The sequence below is a fragment of the Bos grunniens genome, chromosome 12 (genome assembly GCF_055505025.1).
Source record: "Bos grunniens cultivar Pamir isolate PY7600 chromosome 12, Bosgru_T2T1.0, whole genome shotgun sequence".
In the NCBI taxonomy this organism is placed as follows: domain Eukaryota; kingdom Metazoa; phylum Chordata; class Mammalia; order Artiodactyla; family Bovidae; genus Bos; species Bos grunniens.
The window spans coordinates 34,275,304-34,299,638 of record NC_141176.1 but is presented as its reverse complement, the minus strand read 5'-3'; the positions used below and the strand labels follow the sequence as shown (position 1 = coordinate 34,299,638).

Genomic DNA, 24,335 nt, shown 5'->3' with positions numbered 1-24,335 from the left:
CACAAACATACACACATTTATGAAACATTTGAATTCTTTATATCCCCTTTTAAAAGAGTGCCTTGTAAATAAGAGCTTAAAAGTATTCATTGAATTTAACTGCAATATCTATAAGTTATATGCATACATTTTGTTTTAATAGAAATAAAAAATTCTGTCACTGCTTATTCAATACATCGCGTTACATTTTGGTCAGATTACCTGACGGGTTTACCCGGTTTGTTGAAGTTCAAATGTTTCATTAAAGGTTCAACAGCTCTCTCTGGTGGCCATGGAGGAAACTGGGTTTGCTGGCCATGAGAGGTTGAGTCAAGCCAGCATTTCTGTTTATTTTTCAAACTTGAATTTGAAGTGATTCTCAATCAATTCCAGTTTTGAGGTTATCAAAACCTTCAGTTTTGAGATTACCATTGAGTGGCAAATTTTGTTTGGCATAAAAGTGTCATTTTTAGGTCAGGAATAAACATAAGCAGTTATTTGAAATTTAGGTCAGTGGTTTCCATCTCAAACAATTGTAAACTTGCTTTAAAAAAATATTAATATAGTTTCACTTAAGTGGTCATAAAATACTCGATTAATGCTAAAAAGCAAAAGTCTTCAGACTTTTTCAGTGCATGGGAGTGAATAAATTTGGGAATTCAGTGAGAATACAAATAGGTTTCTGCTGTTACCTTTTTCCTACTTTGGAATAATATCAACTGCAGAGAAGTTAAAAGCTCAAGCATTCTAACAAGACAAGCAAATGCTCAAGTTGGAAATGGAACTATTTATTATCTTTTCGGTTTTAATTTCCAAGAGAAGCTTTATTCAGATGCTGCTGCTGCTGCTGCTGCTGCTAAGTCGCTTCAGTCGTGTCTGACTCTGTGCGACCCCATAGATGGCAGCCCACCAGGCTCCCCCATCCCTGGGATTCTCCAGGCAAGAATACTGGAGTGGGTTGCCATTTCCTTCTCCAATGCATGAAAGTGAAAAATGAAAGTGAAGTCGCTCAGTCGTGTCCGACCTATTCAGATGAAATACTTTTAAACATTTTAAATGAAACTTACAACCATGCATTCAATTGATTCAGCAAATACAGCATATATTGGGCATTGGCTTAACCGGGGGTTGTCTTGGAGGCTGGAGGAGACTAATTTAAAAAAATAAGCATGTTCCCTTGGAGCCTACAGTCTGGGGTTTTATTGGGGTGGGGCGAATAAATAAAAAATAAATGTGCTGTATAAGAGTAAGTGCTAAGAAGAAAAACAGAGCGGAGGAAAGGCATAGAGACACCCCTTGAGGGTAGATGGAACATGCTTTCAAGCCGGCTTGGTCCAACACCTCCACTGCGATGAGAAGCCCTTTGTTTCAAGTGAATAAAAGCAAAGGAATAAGCCAGGAATCTATCTATAGGAAGAGTTTTCCAGGCAGTGAGAAGAGAAAGGCCTGGGGCAGTAGAGCCTCGAGTGCTCAAAGAACAGCAGAAGGACCCCCGTGGTTTCACCTGAGAGGGAGGAAGTGAGATGAACCGGAGAGGTGGGCAGCGGCCAGGCCACTTAGAGATTAGCAGCTGGAGTCAAGGCTTTAGCCTGGGTCTAAATTACTATGACACTTGGACTGGACTTTCCTCAGGAGCATGCTCTACGTTTCTTATTCCTCTTGAGGAATGAAAATAAATTAGCCAATCTAGAAGGATAAAACCAAGAAAGTTATTCCTGGTACCAATTGTTCTATTATTTGTTATAGGACATGGAACAATTTAAAACGAAGAACTAAGTAACATCCTAAACGTTAAACCCACAGTACAGCTCCCACTGAGGTCCAAATCCCTCAGGTCACTGTGTCTGTAGTAGGGTTTTCTTCATTTCAGCAACTCTGGCTGCTGGGGGCTCTGCACTCTGAGGGGGGGCTTCCTAGCACGGCGGCTGGACTCTACCTCGCACCATGAGGGCAGAGCTTCAAGAAAGGCAGAGAGTCTGAATCCTGACATGGACAAAGCCCCAGTTGGCCTGAGGATTCCAAAGAGGTGCTCCTGAAAGAAAGGGTGGCCATCCTGAACCCCTGCCCTCGCTGGCTCTTTCCCCCTGAATTCCCATGGTTGCACAGAACCTCTAAACTGCCAGGGGGTCCAGCAATTACATCCAAACATCACACTTTTAGAAATGCTTCTATAGCATTTTATTTTGAAATAAAATGTAACCTCAGAGGCAAAATTTTCATTAATGATAGTTATTCTAATTGTGAAGGATGTACAAGGGGAAAAAAGGAAACCCATTGTCTGATACATTTGACAGTGGGTTTTGACTGTCTGATACATTTAAAGTGTTTGATATGGCTGAATAATACATTTCTTAACGATGTGCTTATCAAAAAACAAAACAACAAAAAACATGTAGAAATTATAATTGGTTCTACTGCTATCAAATTTGTAGTGATTACACAGTTATAAAAATACATATTGCATTTCTCTTTCATAAAAGTCATAAACCTTCAGGCTCCCCCTTCTTTAGAAACACACTGACTTTCCCTCAGTACCACCCAAGCTGTGACCTCACACCTCTGATATCCACCCAGTCAGGGGCTGGGTCGGGGCTTGGCATTCACCTTCATCCTGAACACTGAAAACATCCTCATAAAACAGACCGAGTACCTTTTAATAGTTTATCATATTTCTTTTCATCTGAGTGTACGCCAGGTGATTTTGAAGTAAGATACAAAGATTTCTGGTTATCCATTCACATAACATGCAAAACTTTGGAACCCAAATGCCATAATGTAATTTTTCCACAAACACAAATAGTTAAAAATTCAAAGAGAAGACATTACATTGGCAGAATATAGGAGGAAAAATAGCCTCTTCATTTCAGGTCAATTTCAAATGGTAAGTTTACTTTTCAGGAAAGGTCGATGGTGCTCTAATTAATAATCCTATTTGAACTTCAAACAAGCCAGTGATCTCTGAGCTGATAAACTGTACCTTAGTCGTCAGCAGTAGCTATTAATGGATAGACCTTTTTGGATTTCTGACATATAAATGTAATCTCAAGCTGAACTTTCTAAGTTTTGCATTGTTGAGCTTGGTTAAAGCTTTCCACAAGCTGCCGTCCACTTTACTTGGGGAATAAGGAATAGAAAAGGCTAGTTGACACAATAAGTAAATGGCAAGTAAACACCTTACTTGTTAGCTGGGAAGTAATGCTAATATTTAACTCACCCTCCACATCTCTTGAATATACTGTAACACATTCATTACCAACATCTCACTTAATAGAATTTCAGATAGTTACTCACAGCAGACCTAGGGCTGCTCCCTGCTCTGAACAAAGTCTCTAACATGTATCGGTTCTTTTTTTATGGGTGCTGTCATGCAGATGTGTTATGTGTTTTTTCCTATATTTTTTAATGTTTCTCCTATCCAGAAGTGAGTCTGAGTATGGTGACTGCATATTGGAACAGGTGATAATTATGCAAGACATACTGTACTGTGGTTTAGAAGATCAGCTCGAAAGGTCAAGGGAGTGGAAGTCTTTATTAAGGAGGAAAGAAATGTCAGTTATGCCACTGTGTGCAGAGCAAGGAACCCACTCCTCCATTGACAAAAATGCCGAGGCTGTTACTTCTTGTGTCTCGTAGGCAACTTTGATGGTCTGTTGACAAATGTGAAAGAATGTGCAACCCTTGGGAAATGCCCTTCTAAACGCTGTGTCCTCAGCTGCTTTTTGTGACATTTACCAGCTGTTTTTCATTGTGATTATTTGTGACAATTTGATGAATTCAAACCTTCCCCACCCCCATGTCCCTGCTCCAAGAGTGATCCAAAGACAAATTCCTTCCTTCACCTGGCAGGACAGCTCTGTAACTGCATCTCTTCACCAACCATCACATAGTCCACAAGCATCCTTAAACTTGTTTTCACTTCATAATTGTAAATACTCTCTCTCCTGCTTCAGCCTGACCCCCTGCCTAGGACCCCTCAGTCCAGGCACTAGGTGGGCGTTCTGTTGGTCTAAGACACCAGGCAATTCTCACCCTGTCCAAAATGAGCCCTGACTCTCACCTCAGAACACACGCATTTCCTTTAGGAGCAAAGTTTCATATGTGCATCCAGACTGGTGAAACATTATAAAAATGTAAGTATTAAACCAATGTTGCAATGTGAGCACTTATACAAGCTGTCCAAGCACAGAATTTCTTTTTACCATTAAATGCTGACATCAAAAAAAAAAAAAAGAGAGAGAGAGATTGAAAAATCATGAAACATATCTACTACTTCCCCAACTTCAGAGAAATCTCTCACCCCCCAAATAGCTAGTGCTTGAGCAGAGTGAGTGAACTTGGTTTCTGAGCTAAATCTGCTGTTCTGATGCAACCACTTGCCCCCATCCCAGGCTGCTGTGAGCAGGGCTGGGCTGAGTCGGGGGTGGGGGGTTCTATGGGAAAGTGCCTCGGACCCCTCCGAAGGGACTCCAGCCGGTTTCTGTCCCTCTCACCTAAAGATATACTTCCTGGGTAAATTCTCACTTGTCTCAGCCTCGTGGGTTTGAATCTGTGGTCTAAGAACGTAATGTGAGTGGTCTGCTAGGGGCTGGGGGATGCTCGATGTACAGTTGATCCCCTCCCCTGGCTGGGGGTGTCAACAGCAGAAGCCAGCACCAAGCGTGTGGCATCTGGGAGGGGCTTCCTGAGGGGGGGGCGTTGCCTCTTATTTGCAGGCGGGTCTTGTTGGCATCAGTGTGCTGATGAGGGCATATATCCGACTCCGTGCACAACACACTTAAACACAGCAGCATGTGAGCGCCACCGACACAGTCACGGACTCATTAGTAGCGGATCTGCTAAAACCATTCATAAAAACAGTCTTACGTACAAGACTGCTGCCTTGACAGGAAATGTCACTGAGCAGACCCCAGGATGCTCTGTCCTCCTGTGCGAGGCCACAAGCTCTGACCTGCAGGTTCACAGCGTCAGGCGTGGAATCCTGAGGGTCCTCGTGGGCCACGCTGGGGGGCGGGATGTGCTCATGACCCGCACGGAGCTGGATCCTTTCACCCTTCTTGCAGCAGCTCAGTCGTTGATGTTTTCAAGCCACACCGTTTCTGGTGGTTCCCGTCCTTCCTGAAGGCACGGGTGACAGCACCGTCACGGGGGGTCAGCACACGTCATGAGTAGAAGCGAGACGTCCCAGCTGGAAATACGACCAGACGAAGACGCCCTTGAAAATTACACTTTAAAATGAACACAGAGCGGTTCAGAGCGGAGGCATCCAACATGGCCTTAAGTATATGACAGACCCCAGGCCTGGAGAAGCCAAGCACAGCAGACACGGAACTCAACCAACACGGACAATATGGAACCAGCCAGAGTGTGTTGGGCAAAAAGGCAAGCATGGCAGGAATGCACACTTGGGGGCAGGTGCGTGGGTATGAGGAGGGGGCCACACATCTCAGGGACAATAACATCACTGAGAATCTGTGCAGGCGACAACAAACTATCACTCTGAACACCTTTTATGTGTCAACCGATTCTTCTCAACAACTGCAGGACGGAGGTCTGTCTTTAAGCGCCTCCATTCTACAGAGGAGTAAACTGAGGCCACACTGTGTGGCAGCATCAGGAGGTCCAGTCCGTGACCATGGCCCCACCTGGCCCCTCAGCCCCTTCCTCCCACCTGCAGGCTCACAGAGCCACCCCACCGCACAGAACCAGCTCGTCCCCCTGGGTCAGTGTCCGGCAGGAGACTGTATGGCCAGATGGCCAGTGTCCCCTTCCATCCTATGAGCTTGGCTGACCTGAGGCCATCCCTGAGATGGGGGTACTGTCTTCAAGCCAACAGATCAGGTTTCTGACACCCAGGACATTTAGAATTTGCATCAGTTGTTCTCAACCAGAACCACTTGAGGCACTTTTGAAAAAATGACAATTAGATCAGAGTCTCTGGGGCTTCCCTGGTTGGCTCCATGGCAAAGAATCTGCCAATGCAGGAGACACAGGTTCGATCCCTGATCCGGGAAGATCCTGCATGATGCCAAGCAACTAAGCCTGAGTGCCACAACTGTTAAGCCCCTGGGCCTAGAACCTGTACTCCACAATAAGAGAAGCCTGCGCACTGCAACTACAGAGTAACCCCTGCTCGCCACAACTAGAGAAAAGCACTCACAGCAACAAAGACACAGCACAGCTATAAATGACAAACTAATAATTTACAAAAATCAGAGTCTCTGATTGAGGAACCCAAGCACTGGTATTTTCAAAGCTCCCCACATGGGTGTGCAGGCAGGTGGGACTAAGGCCCAGCCTGAGATGACAGAGGGCCCAGTAGCTGTGAGTCAGGGTCCTGCAGAGATGCTGAAAAGGGACATGTTATAAGGGTTGGTTCACACACCACAAAGGCTGATAAGTCCAAGAGCTGCAGCGTGAGTCTGGAGGCTGGAGGCCCAGAGGCCTGAAGGTCGAGCTCTAGTCTGAGTCCACAGGTGAGAGCAGAGCCGTCCAGCTGGATGACAGAGGGGCGGGCTCTCCTCACTCAGCCCTTCTGTCTGCTCAGGCCTCTGGGAGCCCGGATGAGGCCCCCATATTCGGAGGGTCGTCCGCCTTACTAAGTCTACCACCTCAAATGAGAAACTCATCTCATCTAGAAATTCCACCCCAGAAACACCCAGGATAATGTTAACCAAGTGTCTGGGCACCTTGTGGACAAACGAGCACGTGGCGTTCATCACCCGACAGCCCTGCTCACACAGTGTCTGCCTGTCTCCAAGTCTGTTCTTTTGACATGTCTGCATATAAAATCCTAAGGGCTGTGTTGTCATTTTCACTTTCAGGGCATTGCCTGTCAGGATAAATGCTCACACATCTTTCCAATGACACAGCCCAATAAGGAAAACTATTAAAATTCTACACGTCCCTATACACATTTATTTATTCATTTATAAATTATATTAAGGTTCTATTAGATGAGGAGATATATACATTTTGATACATTCTGAGAGTCCCTTGGACAGTAAGGAGATCAAACCAGTCAATCCTAAAGGAAATCATCCCTGAATATTCATTGGAAGGACTGATGCTGAAGCTGAAGCTCCAACACTTGGGCCACCTGATGCAAAGAGCCAGTTCACTGGGAAAGACCCTGATGCTGGGAAAGATTGAAGGTGGGAGGAGAAAAGGGGCAACAGAGGATGAGAGGGTTAGATAACATCACTGATTCAATGGACATGAGTTTGAGTAAACTCCAGAGATAGTGAAGGACAGGGAAGCCTGGTGTGCTGATGTCCATGGGGGTCACAAAAAGTCAGACAGGACTTAGTGACTAAACAACAGCACTCTGACATACATGCATATGCACATCTATGGACATAAATATATGTACACTTATGTCTACCTGTGTGTGTACACACATTCTGACACTTTCTGCCCACTTAAGAGGAGTATTCCCACTCCCACTTTGGAGATGACAGGTGTAGACGATGCACTGTGTCTTCGATGTCAGGGTCACTGCTGACTTTAGGCTTCTTTGTGGGCAGCATGAGGTTGGGTGCCTGGAGCACAAGGTGATGTGTGCTGAGACATCACATGGGGCGGGGGTCTGACGGACAGGCCTGTAACTAAAGGAGCCATTCATTCTTGCCTGTGCGGATGCTGTTGGAGAAATTTCAGGGCTTGCACTGAGACCTCTAGCTGTCACCTGACTCCCTGGATGTGCTCCCGGGTCCCTGGCGTCAACATGGCTGTGACCCTGAGACCCAGCCAGTGCAGCCTGCACTCCAGAGTCCCAGGTGCCAAGAGGCCATGGAATCTGGGGCTGTAGGGCCCTCCCCAGGCCTATGAGGGGGGCTGGCAATCTGGTCACAGGTCGCTTTGCTTTCTTTTTCTGAAAGTGCTTCCCCCCGATTGTATTCTTTTCAGGCCTCATCATACCTGTAACCACCCCTGCCAACACCTGTCCCTGGTCTGTGTGCAGGTGTGAAGGCCTACTTTGTTGTTGCTGTTCACTCAGTTGTATCTGACTCTTTGCAGCCCCGCTGACTGCAGCACACCAGGCTTCCCTGCCCTTCACTATCTTCCAGAGTTTGCTCAAATTCATGTCCACTGGGATCGGTGATGCCATCCAACCCTCTCATCCTCTGTTGCCCCTTTACTCTGCCCTCAATCTTTCCCAGCATCGGGGTCTTTTCCAATGAGTCAGCTCTTTGCATCAGGTGGCCAAAGTATTGGAGCTTCAGCTTCAGCATCAATCCTTCCAGTGAATCAGTTCAGTTCAGTTCAATCACTCAGTTGTGTCTGACTCTTTGAGGCCCCATGGACTGCAGCACGCCAGACTTCCCTGTCCATCACCAACATATTCAGGGTTGATTTCCTTTAGGATTGACTGGTTTGATCTCCCTGCACTCTCAAGAGTGAAAGCCTGATATTTTCCGGTTATTTTTTAGTACATCCTGAGTTATACATCATCTACTGTTAGTGTACCCACCTTTTGAAAGATGAGTAAGTCCTAAATAACATTAAAGCACATTGTGAGAATAGATATACTTTCTTTTGCATGTAACCTCTTCAATAAAGCTTCCTACAGCTCCCACCTCCTAAAGTCTGTCCCCTTAAAACTGTTGTCACGGAGCCAGCATTTGGTCACTGTTGAAGAGCAGGTTTCACTGTTCTTAGACAAAGTTCCTGTTCACAGCAGTTCCAAAAGCCTCCCACAGGCTGTGGAAAGGATGCCAAACCAAAGCAAATTTTCAACAACAGCCAATATAGAGAAGAGGGAGGAAAAACTCAACACCCCAACTGAGACATGAACAAAGGAAATGAAGATGGTCCCAGTGAAAGAAAATGCAATGGCCCCAAAACACTCAGCATTTATTCTAGACATGAGAAAGTCCATCACAACTGTACCAGGATAGCGTTCTCCATGAGACACGCAAAGATGAGGAGTTTGGTGATGCCGTTTTAGTGAGGGGGCGGGAAGCAGGTGGTCTCTGGGGTGGGTGCCAGTGGGGACTACAGCCACAGAGGACAAGTCGATAATAGCTGAAACTTTATGATGCCTGTAACATTTCGTTTTAGCAAATCCATTTCAAGAAGTTTGTTTACTGGATAGCCTAATGCAGGGGTCAAATGATCCAAGTTCACAATTATTCACTGAAATACGAAAATAACCTGATCCTCATCACCGGGGAGCTGGTTTATACAGTATGCCACCATAGAACAGAATGCTAAACAGCCACTAAAAAGAATTAAAAAGGTGGAGCCAACACAAAAGTCCATCGACCAAAAAAAAAAAAAGTCCATCGACAGATGAATGGATTAAAACCAATGCAGTGTATACATACAATGGAATATTATTCAGCCATTAAAATGAAATGACATTCTGATATATGCTACAATATGGATAAATCTTGAGGATATTATGCTAAGTGAAATAAGCCAGACACAAAAGGACACCATTTGTATGATTCTGCTTACTTTCAGAGGGCTTCCCAGGTGGCTCAGTGGTAAAGAATACACCTGCCAGGCAGGAAACAAGCTTTGATCCCTGGGTTGGGAAGATCCCCTGGAAAAGGAAATGACATCCCACTCCAGTATTCTTATCTGGGAAATCCCATGGACAGAGGAGCCTGGTGGGCTACAGTCCATGGGACTGCAAACAGCTGGACATGACTTAGCAACTAAACAACAACTTATTTTCAGATAGCTGGAATAGTCAAATTCTTAGAGAAAGTAGAGTGGGCTTAACCAGGGGCCAGGGGAGAGGGAGTTAGTATTTAATGGGGATGGAGCTTCAACTGGAATGATGAAAAGTTCTAGGGATAAATGGTGGTGATGGTTGCATAACAAGGTGAATGGATGTAGTGCCACAGGATTGTACACTTGAAAATGGAAAATTTAATGTTATGTATATTTTATCACAATAAAAATAAAAGAATGAGTGTTCTTATGTACTAATATGAAATACATCATTAATATATCTTCATATATCATAATATATCAAGTATAATATATTAATATCACCTCTGAAATATATAATTAAGTAAAAATAAAAGATCCATAATACTATGCATACCATCTCATCACTTGTGTAAAAATAGAGGGGAATAGAAGAAAATATACTTCGTTATATAGGTGCAGACTTTTTCTGAAGCATATGGAAAAACTGGCAATACCAGCCATTCCCAGGGGTGCAGCAGGGTGACCCAGAAAGGTTAGTGGGGTGAAAGGCTGCAGGAGAGAGGAGATTACTTTTCAGTAAATGTTGTTTCATATCCTCTAACTTTGTAGCATGTAAATAAATTATATAAACTTCTTATTTAAAAATTAAAACAAAAATTTTAAATTAATACACTTTCAAATTTTTTCAATAGTTTTTTCTTGATTTCCTAAAAACTCCATTTATCTCACTATGATAATCCATGTTTAAACAATCAGCTTATTACAAATAGATTCTTTAGTAAACTATTTGACTATATCTTTATGTTCAATTAGCAATTAAACTATCAGGAACACCAGATTTTTCATATAAAAGAGGCTATTGACTCCTAAGCTTCCAAATTTAAAGTTCCACTAAAAAGTATAGTTTTTACAAGAAACTCTATCATTCATTAACATTCTTTGAAAATTCTTTCACTTTTCCCATTTTTTAACAGGAAAACAATGTCTTAGGTCACTATCTAAAGGAATTTGCCCTTCTTTTTCTTTTCTTTTTAGACAGATTCTCACTGTTGATGGCATTTTAATTTTTCTTGCCTGTTATCCTCATATCCTAATGTATGGCTTGCAGTGTAGCTTTGAAGACTGGCCAATTTGAAATTAAAATTTGTACAAATGTTATTTATTGTGGGCAAGAAAACTATTTATACTTTAGCTCATCAAAGTATCAAACTTTCCAAATTCAGGGTTTCACCTCCCAATATGTCAACACTTAATTGCATAACCAAATTATTACTGGTCAAATCATGTCTTTTAGGGGGGGAAATGCCTTATTCAGTGGCTGATTGCCTGAGTTGGCTGAAGACAAACAGTGTTGGAAGAATGATTTGTTTGGGCAGATTCCCAGAGCTAAGAGTGATTAATACAATATTTAATGTTAGAAGTGTTTCAACTTTACTGCAAAAAATATATTCCCATAATCAGGGGAACTGCTGATTTTCACAACATTCCAGCTGTCTTTTATCCCACAAAAAGTGTGTGTATCTCAGAGGCAGTGTGATTTCTTGTTTTCAAGTTACATACATATTCAAGATCTAGACAGGAAAAATATTTCCTGTCTCCCCCGTGAGGTTGGACACCAGCTCTGCCATTCAGTCAGCGTGTCCTCTGAGAGGTGACGTAACTTCTCTGTGCTTCACCTTGACAGCCCCAACACAAAAATGACCACAGCTCCAAATACCATGTACTTTCTAGAGTAAAAGTCTGGTTCAGAGTCAGTGCTCATTCATGTCATTTCCCTTTCTTTATAAAAAAATATGATATGTGTTTATACTAGGAATTAAGTGTATCCCAACACTTTTCTCAAAACCGTAACCAACACAGTCAGAAGTTTTGCTAATTTCTCCTATCTGGTTGTAACACTGGTGAGATGGAACTAGTTATCTAAGTATTGAGTTAGAATTCCTTTCCCCTGATACAGGGAAAAGATAAAAGTGCACTGCTTGGATCTTGGGCAGAAATGTTTTCAAGGAGAAAACTGTACATACATCTCATGCTGATGCTATGGGTACATTCAGCTTATAAACCAAAACATTCTTACTTAACTACAGATCAAAATACGCATTTTTCCTAAAGTTTGGTTAATTGGAAGCTTTCGAAAAATGTGTATGTGGATTTTTCTTTTTCCTTTCAAAATCAATAAATATATAATTAGAAAGGGGCAAAAATTTCTAAAACACCACGTTTACTACCTAGAGACACAGCCATTACAGAGAAACCCGATAAGCAAGACTCCAAGATGATAAATTCCATAAACTGAGATATCTATATTCACTGCTGCTGCTGCTGCTGCTGCTAAATCGCTTCAGTCGTGTCCGACTCTGTGCGACCCCATAGATGGCAGCCCGCCAGGCTCCCCCGTCCCTGGGATTCTCCAGGCAAGAACACTGGGGTGGGTTGCTATTTCCTTCTCCAATGCATGAAAGTGAAAAGTGAAAGTGAAGTCACCCAGTCGTGTCCGACTCTTCGCAACCCCATGGACTGCAGCCTACCAGGCTCCTCCGTCCATGGGATTTTCCAGGCAAGAGTACTGGAGTGGGGTGCCATCACCTTCTCCGCTATATGCAATTGGTTTCCATTTAGTTCAGTCCTCCTGTTCATTTAAAGTATAAATTCAAAATACCAAAACTTTTCAAAATTTCCTACTCAGTGTAAAATGATGAAAATTGTGCTTCCCTTCGTGTTTGCTGTAATTCAGTGGACAAGAAGATCCTTCCACGTTTCCAATCCTTCTACGTTTATTGGCATTTCCAATAAAGGAAATGCCAGGCACTTGAGCTGGGGAAGGAGATCCAACCAGTCCATTCTGAAGGAGATCAGCCCTGGGATTTCTTCGAAAGGAATGATACTAAAGCTGAAACTCCAGTACTTTGGCCAGCTCATGCGAAGAGTTGACTCATTGGAAAAGACTGATGCTGGGAGGGATTGGGGGCAGGAGGAGAAGGGGATGACAGAGGATGAGATGGCTGGATGACATCACTGACTCGATGGACGTGAGTCTGAGTGAACTCCAGGAGTTGGTGATGGACAGGGAGGCCTGGCGTGCTGCGATTCATGGGGTCGCAAAGAGTCGGACACAACTGAGCAACTGAACTGAACTGAACTGAGCTGGGGAAACATCCCGAGACACTCTCCTTGAGATGGAACGTAATAACCACAGAAACAGTCTCCATGGCCTGATGGTTTTTCAAGGCTGAGATCTCACAGCCAAGACATGGAAGCCAAGAACATCCGGAGACAATTTTATTCTTACAAGGCATGAACCAAAAGAATAAGTTAAGGAAAACTAATTCTCACCTCTACATCTGTCCTGGTGAGACTTTCTCAGCGTTATGTGGATTGAGGGAGGTAAGACCATTATTGACTATGAGGGTATCATGGGGCCACCAGGAGACTCACTGATGGGTACTTGACAAGCATATAGGGTTCTTAGAGGTGACACATTCCGTTTTAGGCTGCCTTTTAGAAAGAGCAGAATTCCAGAACACAATGAGACTTCAGAAATCACCTAATCAAGTCCCTCCTCTTAACAGATAAAAAAAGATATCTGGGAACTTCACTTGCTAAAATATGTTAATTTGTGTTAGAGATGACACATTCACCCAGGTCTCCCCATCTTCCTCTAATACTTGTTCCTCCATGCCTTGGCTCTCCAAATAAAATTCTCAGCTGCCCTGATCTTCACATCACAAAGGCTTGCTGCTCAAAAATACATTTCACCTGCTTCAGGTTCAGAATACATTTTCTTTACAAATAGGATAACAGAACAGATCCTGGGCCAGCCCCAAATATCTAGCACAAGCACAGGAAGCAGTTTTTGCTAAAAATCAGCTGCAACCCTAAACACCTGGGACTTCCCTGGTGGCACAGTGTATAAAGAATCCACCTGGCAATCCAGGGGACATGGGTTTGACCCGTGATCTGGGAAGATTCCACGTGCCTTGGAGTCACTAAGCCCATGTGCCACAACTTCTGAGCCTGTGCTCTAGAGCCCGCACATCCTAACTACTGAAGCCTGAGTGCCTAGAGCCCCTGCTCCGCAACAAGAGACGCTACCACAGTGAGAAGCCCGTGCACCTCAACAAAAAGTAGCTCCCACTCATGGCAACTAGAGAAAAGCCAAAGCCCATGCAGCAACAAAGACCCAGTGCAATGAAAAACAATAAAACAACCTAACTCCCTACAACAGAATTGACTGCACAAACAGCAATGGAATCAGAGACTCAGCTTTCCCTGCCCGGGACCCTCCAGCTGCAAATCTCTGCTGACCATCATACAGGGGAGGTGGGCCCCCCTGGGTGAGGAGTGGGGAGTTCAGTCGTGGGGAGTTCAGTCATGGGGAGTATGGGCCATAACCCCAGGGGACACACCTGTATCCCAGAGGTGGCCTCTCAGCAACATGTGTTTTTCTTTCCCTCCATCTCCTGGTAAGAGTCAATTGCCGGTGCTCCATTTTGTCACCACCTTGGGTTTGGACGAGGACTTTTCTCATCTCTGCCCTGCTGTGGCCATCCACACAGCCTCCTGTTCTTATGTTGCCTATATATCCTTCTGCCCTTGAAATGAACACTCAGGCAGTCTTTTTAATGGCTTTCCAAGGATTTGTGAACTCTGTCAGTGAGGAGAGAGTTTAATGGCTCCCTCTTCTGCTCCTTCAGCCCTTTCCCTCCTGTTTTTCCTTCAAATCCTGATGGAGTCCCAGAAGCATAAAGCAAATGCTGTGGCCAGATCCACGTTGGTGTAAACACGTCCAATCTAGGATTTCTTGAGCATCCTCAGTGGAAAGGCAGGAAAGGAACAGGTTAGGAGGTTGGGGTGATGGGTACTTGAAGGGGATTCACATCTGGGAAGCCATGCTGAGAAAGGGATGCAGTTGCCTGGCCGAGAACCCCTTGAGCAGCTGTTACTGCTGGCTTCCCAGGTGGCTCAGAGGGAAAGAATCCACCTGCCAGTGCAGGGGACCTAAGAGACTCGGGTTCAATCCCTGGGTCAGGAATATCCCCTGGAGGAGGAAATGACAACCCACTCCAGTATTCTTGCCTGGAGAGTCCCATGGACGGAGGAGCCTGATGGGCTACAGTTCATGGGGTCGCAAGGAGCTGGACGTGACTAAAGCAACTTAGCACGCGCGCACCTATGTTTGGGTGCACGACAGGGCCTTTGATTGTGCTTTCTGATTTTTCACGTCTGTTTAGCCTGAACTAGAGTATCAGCTGCTTGAGGAGGAAGCCCATGACATGTCTTCTCACATCCTGCAGCCTAAGAAGACCATGAGTCACTCATGAATACTCGATGAAATCCTGGGAACCTCCAGGCCCCTTCCAGGTCATGACCTTCTCAAGTAGCTGAAGGAATGAGGGGTACTTCACCAGGCCAAGGAGTCACAACCAGCTATGAACAGTAGCTTCTCCTCGCTCTTCATGCATCTGTGTTGGCATCTTTCCTCCTAACTTGAGGGGAGTGCCTCTAAGGGGAGTTTTAATTAAAAGTGTTCTAGAAGCAGCCGTTGAACAGATCAACCCACTTTCTGGACCTGTGCCAGCTGATTTGCACAACTGACCAAGGAGAAACGTCTGGCTCAGATCAGAAGGGGAAACACACAGTTCTGCCCTTCAGGAACTTGCACTAACTTCCAAGGCTGACTTTTCAAACTCCAGGCGCTGGCATTCAGCCCCTCACTAATGAAGTACACTTTGCTCTGAGAAGGACGCCTTCTTTTTTGGCTGGGATAACAATAGCTGGTCCACACAAGCCTGTTTCTGAACCCACCCATCATGGAAGCTGCTGGATCCCATCCAAAGAGCTCATTTGGAAAGCTTCTGGTATTCCTGGAAATGCTTCTCCAAGCATAAGGGATATACATTCTCCAGTAAAGACATTTCATATCAGAGTCCGCGGTCTCACAATTGGAAGTAAATACAACAGCCGTCAAAAATCACAACTCAGGACAGTGCCATAAAGACATAAAAGTGTCCGACTCTTTGCGACCCCATGGACTGTAGCCTGGCTCCTCTGTCCATGGGATTCTCCAGGCAAGAATACTGGAGTGGGTTGCCATGCCCTCCTCCAGGGGATCTTCCCAACCCAGGGATTGAACTTGGGTCTCCCGCATTGCAGGCAGATTCTTTACCATTTGAGCTACCCCGGAAGCCCCAAAGACATAAATAACAAGGCACAACTTAGGACAGTCTGGGGCAGCTGTCCTGGGATTGTGACGGCAACAGATTCTTACAACAGACAGAGTTCCCATTCAATTTACCAAAACGAGCTAAGAAACGAGCTATTAATACTAAGACTCTTTTAGCAAATGACCAGCTATCTAGGCAAAAAAAGTGGACAGCCACACTCCACCTTTTCTGAAGACAGAATAGGAAGGATATCAAGGAGACAGACAAAAATCCTTTGAGAGCCTGACAACTGGTGAATGTTGAAATCTCTGTTGCAGGAAATTCTGGAACTTTCTTGGGCCATCTTGAAACCTTGCCTGGATTCCTGGCCCCCTGAGGCAGGTCTTGTGGGGTCCACCCATGGGCCAGCACTGGCCACAGCACTGCAGGCTTCCCTCTGGACCTGGATACTCTATGACCACAGCATTTTAATAATTTGAGCCTTTGCAAGCATTCCAGTTATAACCTTGTAAGTTGTTCAGTGCCTCAGAGCAAACCTTCAGATTCTTCTGGCCACCTTCCAGAGCCTAAAACACAACGCCGAGCATATCTTGTTAGAAATAAGCATGGAAAATGCCGTGCAGAGGGAAGGTTGCCCTGGTTTTTATCTTCATGGTTCTGAGGGTTGTAAAACCTATGCTTCCCTGTCCTTCAGTACTGTGACTTCGTGTGTATAGGATTTATCATGCTTCACAGGCAGTGCCTGTGACTCAAATCAGTCCACAGCTCAAAAAGGCAGCCACATCTCACCCAGTAGGAAACATGGGGTCATGATCAGCTTCGTCTGCCCTGTGAAAACGTGGCAAGGCGGGAAGCTGGCCCTTCAGAGGCGAGAGTAAAAATAAACTACGTAGCAGGCTAAATACAGAAGAACTCAGTTCTGAATCTCTTTCTTTCCAGTGGAATATACTGATGTGAAAAATTGCCACAACTCACCCAAACATTGATTGGTGCCAGGAGAGAAAACTAATGGGAAGCATACAGCAATTGAAATAGGTCTGGTCTTCAGAGTTATAGACCAAGTTCACTTTCCTTAGTCTCTATTACGGGATAAAATGAGCTCCCTTAAAATTCATATTGTTGAAGTCCTAAACCCCAGGACCTCTGAATGTGACTGTATTTGGAGATGGGACCTTCAAAGAGGCAATTAGGGTAAAATAAGGTCAGATGGGTGCTGTGCTAAGTCAGCTTGAGTCGTGTCCAATTCTTTGCAGCCCCGCGGTCAGGCTTACTCTGTCCATGGAATTCTCCATGCACAAACACTGGAGTGGTTTGCCATTTCCTTCTCCAGGGGATCTTCTTGACTTAGGGATTGAACCTGAGTCTCCTGCATTGGCAGGAGGGTTGTTAACCCACTGAGCCACCTGGAAAGCCCCAAATGGGTGGGCCCTAAGCCAATATGACAGGTGTTATAAGGAGAAGAGATTAGAACAGAGACACACACTTAGAGCACAGACAAGAGGCAGCACCGTTCAGCCTAGGGGAGAGTTCTTGGCAAAAACCAGTCTTGCTGACTGCCGGCCGCCACAGCTGTGACACGTGGTCTAAGCCAGCCAGTCCAGGATACTCCATTACAGAAGCCCAGTAGACCAGCACACCTCTCTCTCTGGGTCTCCTCACTACCAGTTCTAAACTCTGGCTCCTTCTTTCATAGACTTCATTTCACTCTTTTCCTAACTCTTACTTTCTTTTGCTCCACTGAGCCTGGCTCCATCTCCTCCTTCCTTCTTTCTGCTTCTTTCTAGTCTTTTAAATAAAGGTTCCCTCCCCTTCTTCCCAGACAGAGGTGGAGCCTGGGGGTGGTGACAGGGAGACAAAGGATTTTGCACGCAGCCTAATTGGGTCTGTCGAGAGGCTCAGGCTTGGTCCCTAAAGCTCACGGGTGTGTCTGCTTTGCAAGGGCATCACACAGAATCACCTGACCTCATCAGAAGATGTGACTCTCCCTTTCTGGGTGACTCTGACCAAGTCACTCAACTTCTCTGAGTTTCTGTTTTCTCATATATTGAAAAATGGTGATACAAATTCCTGTGAAGGGGTTTAGGACAACTCTCCCCAAACGTGCCACTTTGGCACATGGATTGTTTTGCGCTGAAGACAATAAGGCCCCAAAAGACTCAGGAGGGGCTTTTGACCTCCCCCTCACCTGGTGCTAGTGGTAAAGAATCCACAGATCCTCTTGCAGATGATGACAAACAATGTCACAGAGAGTCCTGTGGATGGAGGGTGGTGATGGTCACACAACAGTGTGAATGCATATGGTGGTTCAGTGGTAAACAACCCGCCTGCCAATGCAGAAGACTTAAGAGACCTGGGATCAATCCTTGAGTTGATAAAGATACTCTGGAGAAGGGAATGGCTACCCACTCCAGTATTATTGCCTGGAGAATCCCATAGACAGAGGAGCCTGGCACCCTATGATCCATAGGGTCTCAAAGAGTCAGACGTGACTAAAGCAACTTAGCATGCATGCAACTTCCTACAGGAATTTAGACTGAGGCCTGACTCAGAGAGAGGGTATTACAGAGAGAACTGTTATCTGAATGACTGATCTGTACGGCAGAGCAACTACCAAACTTACTAAACATCTGTTTTCTCATTGTCCTGGGAATGACCCCTTGCCCATGGAAGCCTCAGGCCCCCATCCCATTCCTCAGCTCAGGATGTTACAGAAGCCTCAGCTCCCAGACTTGTCCTTGGGTCTCACATCTTTGGGGCTCTTCTACATATATAACTAAATTTGTTTCCTCCTGTTAATCTTTCTTATGTCAATTCAATTATTAGACTAGACAAAGAACCCAGAAGGATGGAGGAAAAAGTTTTCCTCCCCTACACTTGCATGGTTGTTGTGAGGTTCAATTAAGATAACACACTGGAAAATAATTTATGTACTAGTCACCATAACTCTTGTTAGTTCTTTTCTTACCTTTTGCCATAAAAAGCCTCTTGATGAGAGTGAAAGTGGAGAGTGAAAAAGTTGGCTTAAAGCTCAACATTCAGAAAACTAAGATCATGGCATCTGGTCCCATCACTTCACGGGAAACAGATGGGGAAACAATGGAAATAGTGTCAGACTTTATTTTGGGGGGCTCCAAAATCACTACAGATGGTGACTGCAGCCATGAAATTAAAAGACGCTTACTCCTTGGAAGAAAAGTTATGACCAACCTAGGTAGCATATTCAAAAGCAGAGACATTACTTTGCCAACAAAGGTTTGTCTAGTCAAGGCTATGGTTTTTCCTGTGGTCATGTATGGATGTGAGAGTTGGACTGTGAAGAAAGCTGAACACTGAAGAATTGATGCTTTTGAACTGTGGTGTTGGAGAAGACTCTTGAGAGTCCCTTGGACTGCAAGGAGATCCAACCAGTCCATTCTAAAGGAGATCAGCCCTGGGATTTCTTTGGAAGGAATGATGCTGAAGCTGAAACTCCAGCACTTTGGCCACCTCATTCAAAGAGTTGACTCATTGGAAAAGACTCTGATGCTGGGAGGGATTGGGGGCAAGAGGAGAAGGGGACGACAGAGGATGAGATGGCTGGATGGCATCACCGACTCAATGGACGTGAGTCTGAGTGAACGCCAGGAGTTGGTGATGGACAGGGAGGCCTGGTGTGCTGCGATTCACGGGGTGGCAAAGAGTCAGACACAACTGAGCGACTGAACTGAACTGATAGTTAATTAATTTGGATAAAAATTTCCATCTGCAAAGTAGGTACTACCTAGAATTTTAGAGTGTGGTGGCATGAAAAAAAATTATAATTTCTATGACTCTGAATATACATATTTTAAAGGATTAATTCTACTCTATATCTCATTGACCTGATAAAGTTTTTTGTTTCTCCCACCAGTTAATAATTATGAAGAACGTTGTACTTGGTATTAAGAGGAGGATTCTAGAGACACAAAAGATCTGGTTTCTGCAATCTGTTCAGGAAAATAGTATTTTAACTGTAAAAACATTTATAAAATTATTTTACAGTGGTTTTCAGGGCTGTGATGGGGTGTAAGTAGCCAAATCTAACTGCAGGTCAAGCCAGATACAAACCTGAACTTTCTAGGACAACTTTTCAAAGGGCAATTTCCAATTATCACCCATCTAAAGACAATGCCAGGAAAGACTAACAAATCTGATTGAAAAGATTTAAAATCAGGAAAGATAATACATACATGAATGGTAATTAAGTATATGTTGCTAAGTCACCTCAGTCGTGTCCGACTCTGTGTGACCCCATAGATGGCAGCCCACCAGGCTCCCCCGTCCCTGGGATTCTCCAGGCAAGAACACTGGAGTGGGTTGCCATTTCCTTCTTCAATGCATGAAAGTGAAAAGTGAAAGGGAAGTCGCTCAGTCATGTCTGACTCTTAGCAACCCCATGGACTGCAGCCCACCAGGCTCCTCCATCCATGGGATTTTCCAGGCAAGAGTAGTGGAGTGGGATGCCATCGCCTTCTCCAAACTAAGTATATATTTTGCTTTAAAGAAGTCTAATTCTGTAACAGTTTGTACTATAGAACCCTTTAATACACAAGTACCTCCAATATCCTTAAAACATGATTTTAATAACCAGATCTTAATTTTCTTATTAACTTCTTAGGAACCCCTGAAAAAAAAAAAAGATTATTGATGACAGCAACAGTCCAGTAGGAAAACCATACTTTCTTCAAAAATGAAATTGATATCTGATTTTTCAAATACCTTGCTTTAGAAACAGTTCAACCAAAAAGAAAATGACATAGGTTTCTTTTGTGCGTGTGTGGAAACTCACAAACTTCAAAGATAATTTGGTTTGTAGGGACATTGGGTCTAATGGTTTAACGCTTCAGAATCAGGATGTCATAGCAACCATGCTTGAATTTAGATCCTGACTTAACCACTTTCTGACTGTAAGTCCTAGGGAAAATCACTGTACTTTTCTGAGCATCACCTTCCTCATATTCTCAATGGATACCTTTGCCTTGAGACAGCAAGCATGGTCAGGGCATCGCCTCCTATCATATATATCATATAACAGAGGCCATTCTGGGTGGATTCCTAAGTGAGAAAGTATCAAAGTGGATTCTGATCACTTACCAGCCTTTGCCTCTCCCTAAACAGTGAGTTTTTCTCATTCAACTTTGCCCCTCTCACCACTCACTCCTTTTCTCTCAAGTCCAGCAAGATACACAGCATGGATTAGAACCCCAACCCATGTCTGATGAATGAATACACGAATAACTAAATAACACATAGATAAGTTTTAAATGGAGGCAGAGAAAGAAAGAGCCTGGTGTGTGGAATACATCTTAAGTACTGGTAGCAGATCCATGTCTTTGGCAAACAATTTAAATCTGGAGAAACAGATGAAAAATGCCAAAAAAATCTCTTAGCTATAGGAGGATAAAAGGAAGAGAGTAGGTGCAAGTCCTCCTGCAGCTGTCAGTCACTGCTCTGAAAAAGGTTATTCAAATTCTTTGCCAATCTTTTTCTGTAGTGTATAGCTAAAACAATCTTTAAAATAACAAGCCAAAATTATCCAGCACATTCACATGTAAAAAAATACCCAATAAGGGGCTTTCCTGCTGGCCCAGTGGTGAAGAATCCATCCTGCAATGCAAGGGACATGGGCTTAATCCCTGGTCCAGGAATATCCCACATAACTTGGAGCAACTAAGCCAGTGGGCCACAACTACTAAGCCTGTGCTCTAGAGCCCAGGAGCCGCAACTACTGAAGTCTGCGTGCCTAGAGCCTCTGCTCTGCAAGAGCAGCCACGGCAATGAGAAGCCCATGCACCACTACTAGAGTAGCCCCTGCTTGCAGCAACTAGAGAAACCTCCTGTGCAGCAAAAAAGCCCCAGCGCAGTCAAAACATAAAATAAATAAATCTTTTTTTTTTTTTAAGGGAAAAAAGAGAAAATACCCGGGGTGGGGGGAGGGGAATGAAGTTAATTCTCTCACATACTTTTAAAGAATCATGTCTCTCTAAAACATTTTAAGATGCAACTGTCTGAATTTTAATATTGTGTGTGCTTTACTTTTGCAAAGATTTTTATTAATATGCCCAAAAGGCCAATGGTCCATTCGTTTTCATGAATCCAAACCAGGTTCTCTATTTAGTTTTTTTAAGTGATAATAATTAAGGGATATCCACGTAAACGAAGAAACAAAAATACTTCTTTTTGTTATTGCTTTAGAAAGGATATCTTCTAACTTTTTCACGTCTTCCTTCTGACCACAATCCAAGTATTTTCAAAAACAGAGTATTAAAGCATCGAGTAGGCGGTAACCTAGAAGCCTGATTACCTAACAACGCTGCTAATAGGCTGCAGTTACCCTCAGAGCGGAGCGTCAAAGAAACATCAGACTTTATGGCTGGTCCTCTGAGCAGCTTCCGAGATGCCGCGAACCCCTCCCAGTGTTCCCCCGTCGTCTGGCAACCTGGGCACGCCGCGGTTTCGACCCCGCCCCCCGCTACCATGGCGACGCGGGCTCCGGGTGGTGCTCGAGCCTCCCAGACACAGCTCCGCGCTTGCGCTGCACCTGCTGGGGCCGCGGCAACTTCTCAAACCTCCTGCTCTGCCAGTGCTGCGGCCGCGCTCTCACGCCGCTCCTTCGCCTACTCTCAGCGTCGCTTTAGAGTGTGAACGGACGCGGGATTTCAACTACCTGCTGCTTGGCGATCCCCTCCCCAAGAGTGAGGGCGGAGGGACCGCCGGCGCAGAAACCCGCTTACCTTTCTCAGCATCCCTCCACGTCAGCGGGGTCTCCGGCGGGATCGGCCACCCCGCGCCGAGCTCGGGTGGGTAGGAGGTCACGGGGAAACAGAAGGGGAACTCGGCCCCGGCGGGCGCCGCCGCGAGGACACCTGCGTCCCCGTCATTCGCACGACAAAGGGGGGACCTTCGGCTGCTTGGGCGGGAGACGGTGAAGAGGTCCGTCTGCTACCTTCCCGGCCGAGTTCAGACGGGGCTCCGAAGGGCTGTTCAGAAGCCACGTTTCCGGAGCGACCAACATACAGGGACTCCTCTGCCGCGGCGAGCACGCCTCCGGGACTCCGGGCTGCGCTATTGTTCGCCGGCAGTGCAGGGCGTGGTGGAGGCTGGGGGCGGCCGAAGCCGTTAAAGGCCGACAGAGGTTGAATTTCTTGCAGGGCTTTCCTCTTGTGCTTCCTCCCAGCCTCTCGCTGTTGCATATTCATAAGGAGGCGGGGCCGCTTGCATATCTTTTGAATCCTCGGGGTTGATGAAGTCCGGGCGAAGTGGAGATGATTTCATTTGGAAACAAACACTAAGAGGAGGACAGGGTGGGGAAGGAGTAACATAAGTAAGCAAACAGAGGGGTCCTGTTTCAGTCACCGCCCCATCCCCCCAGGCATCCAGGGCACACACATGCACACACAGGACCTTCCTCAATTCCTGAACTGAGCAAAGGAAGCTTCAGGGAGAGTCTCACTAAGTCCCTTGGTCCTAACTGTAGTAGTAAACTAACTGGGGAATTTGGGGGCACGGATTTTTAACTGATGATTTGATCTATGTGCTCTTTCCTCATGCCAAACAGAGCAGTTAAAAATTATATATGCAGACCTTACTCATTACATCAAATTTATCGAATTTCATTATAATTGTATGCTTTTAATGTGGTGCAGCCCTTCACCAGGCTTTAAAAAAAAAAACAAAAAAGATTTTTCTGGGCTTCCCTGGTGGCTCAGAGGTAAAGAATCCTTTTATCTGCCAGTGCAGGAGACACACGGAGAAGGCAATGGCACCCCACTCCGGTACTCCTGCCTGGAGAATCCCGTGGACGGAGGAGCCTGGAAGGCTGCAGTCGATGGGGTCGCTGAGGGTCGGACACGACTGAGCGACTTTATTTTCACTTTTCACTTTTCACTTTCATGCATTGGAGAAGGAAATGGCAACCCACTCCAGTATTCTTGCCTGGAGAATCCCAGGGACGGGGGAGCCTGGTGGGTTGCCGTCTATGGGGTCACACAGAGTCGGACACAACTGAAGTGACTTAGCAGCAGCAGCAGCTGCAGGAGACACAAGTTTGATTCCTGGTGGGGGTAGATCCCACATGCATCAGAACAGCTAAGCCCATGCCCCACAATTACTACCACAATTTCCCCAGTCTTAACAAGTGGTCCTCCAGAAGGGCTTTTCGTTCCTCCCTGAAATGTCCACCAGGAGCATCATCACTGAATTATATCACAGACTTCAGATCTAGCTGCCCCTCATAGCACAGGAGGTCCCTGAGGAGGTGACCTGAGGAATGCAGAAACTCTTCTGGGTAACACTTGACCCCCAAACGACCTGCTTTCACCACGGAATTCACTTCTCTGTGTTAAAGTCCTGTAGAGAAATCCCTGTTAAGATGTAAGTTTGTTAGCCAAAAGAGGCGACCCGAGCTAATTTCCCCTCACTATTTACAGCTGGTTCGGAGAAGGCAATGGCACCCCACTCCAGTACTCTTGCCTGGAAAATCCCATGAACGGAGGAGCCTAGAAGGGTGCA

The 24,335-nt window shown here is 45.1% G+C and overlaps 1 protein-coding gene across 2 annotated transcripts in view; it reads right to left on the bottom strand.

Annotated features, from left to right (window-relative positions):
- SPATA13 (spermatogenesis associated 13) overlaps window positions 1-22,861 on the bottom strand; it is a 233,320-nt gene extending 210,459 nt beyond the window's left edge. For both annotated transcript variants that reach the window (XM_086329712.1, XM_086329715.1), the window contains exon 1: window positions 22,559-22,861. In XM_086329712.1, the coding sequence (XP_086185838.1) occupies window positions 22,559-22,570 (12 nt within the window). In that variant the 5' untranslated portion in view covers window positions 22,571-22,861. The remainder of the gene's footprint in view (window positions 1-22,558) is intronic.
- Window positions 22,862-24,335: the final 1,474 nt, after the last annotated feature.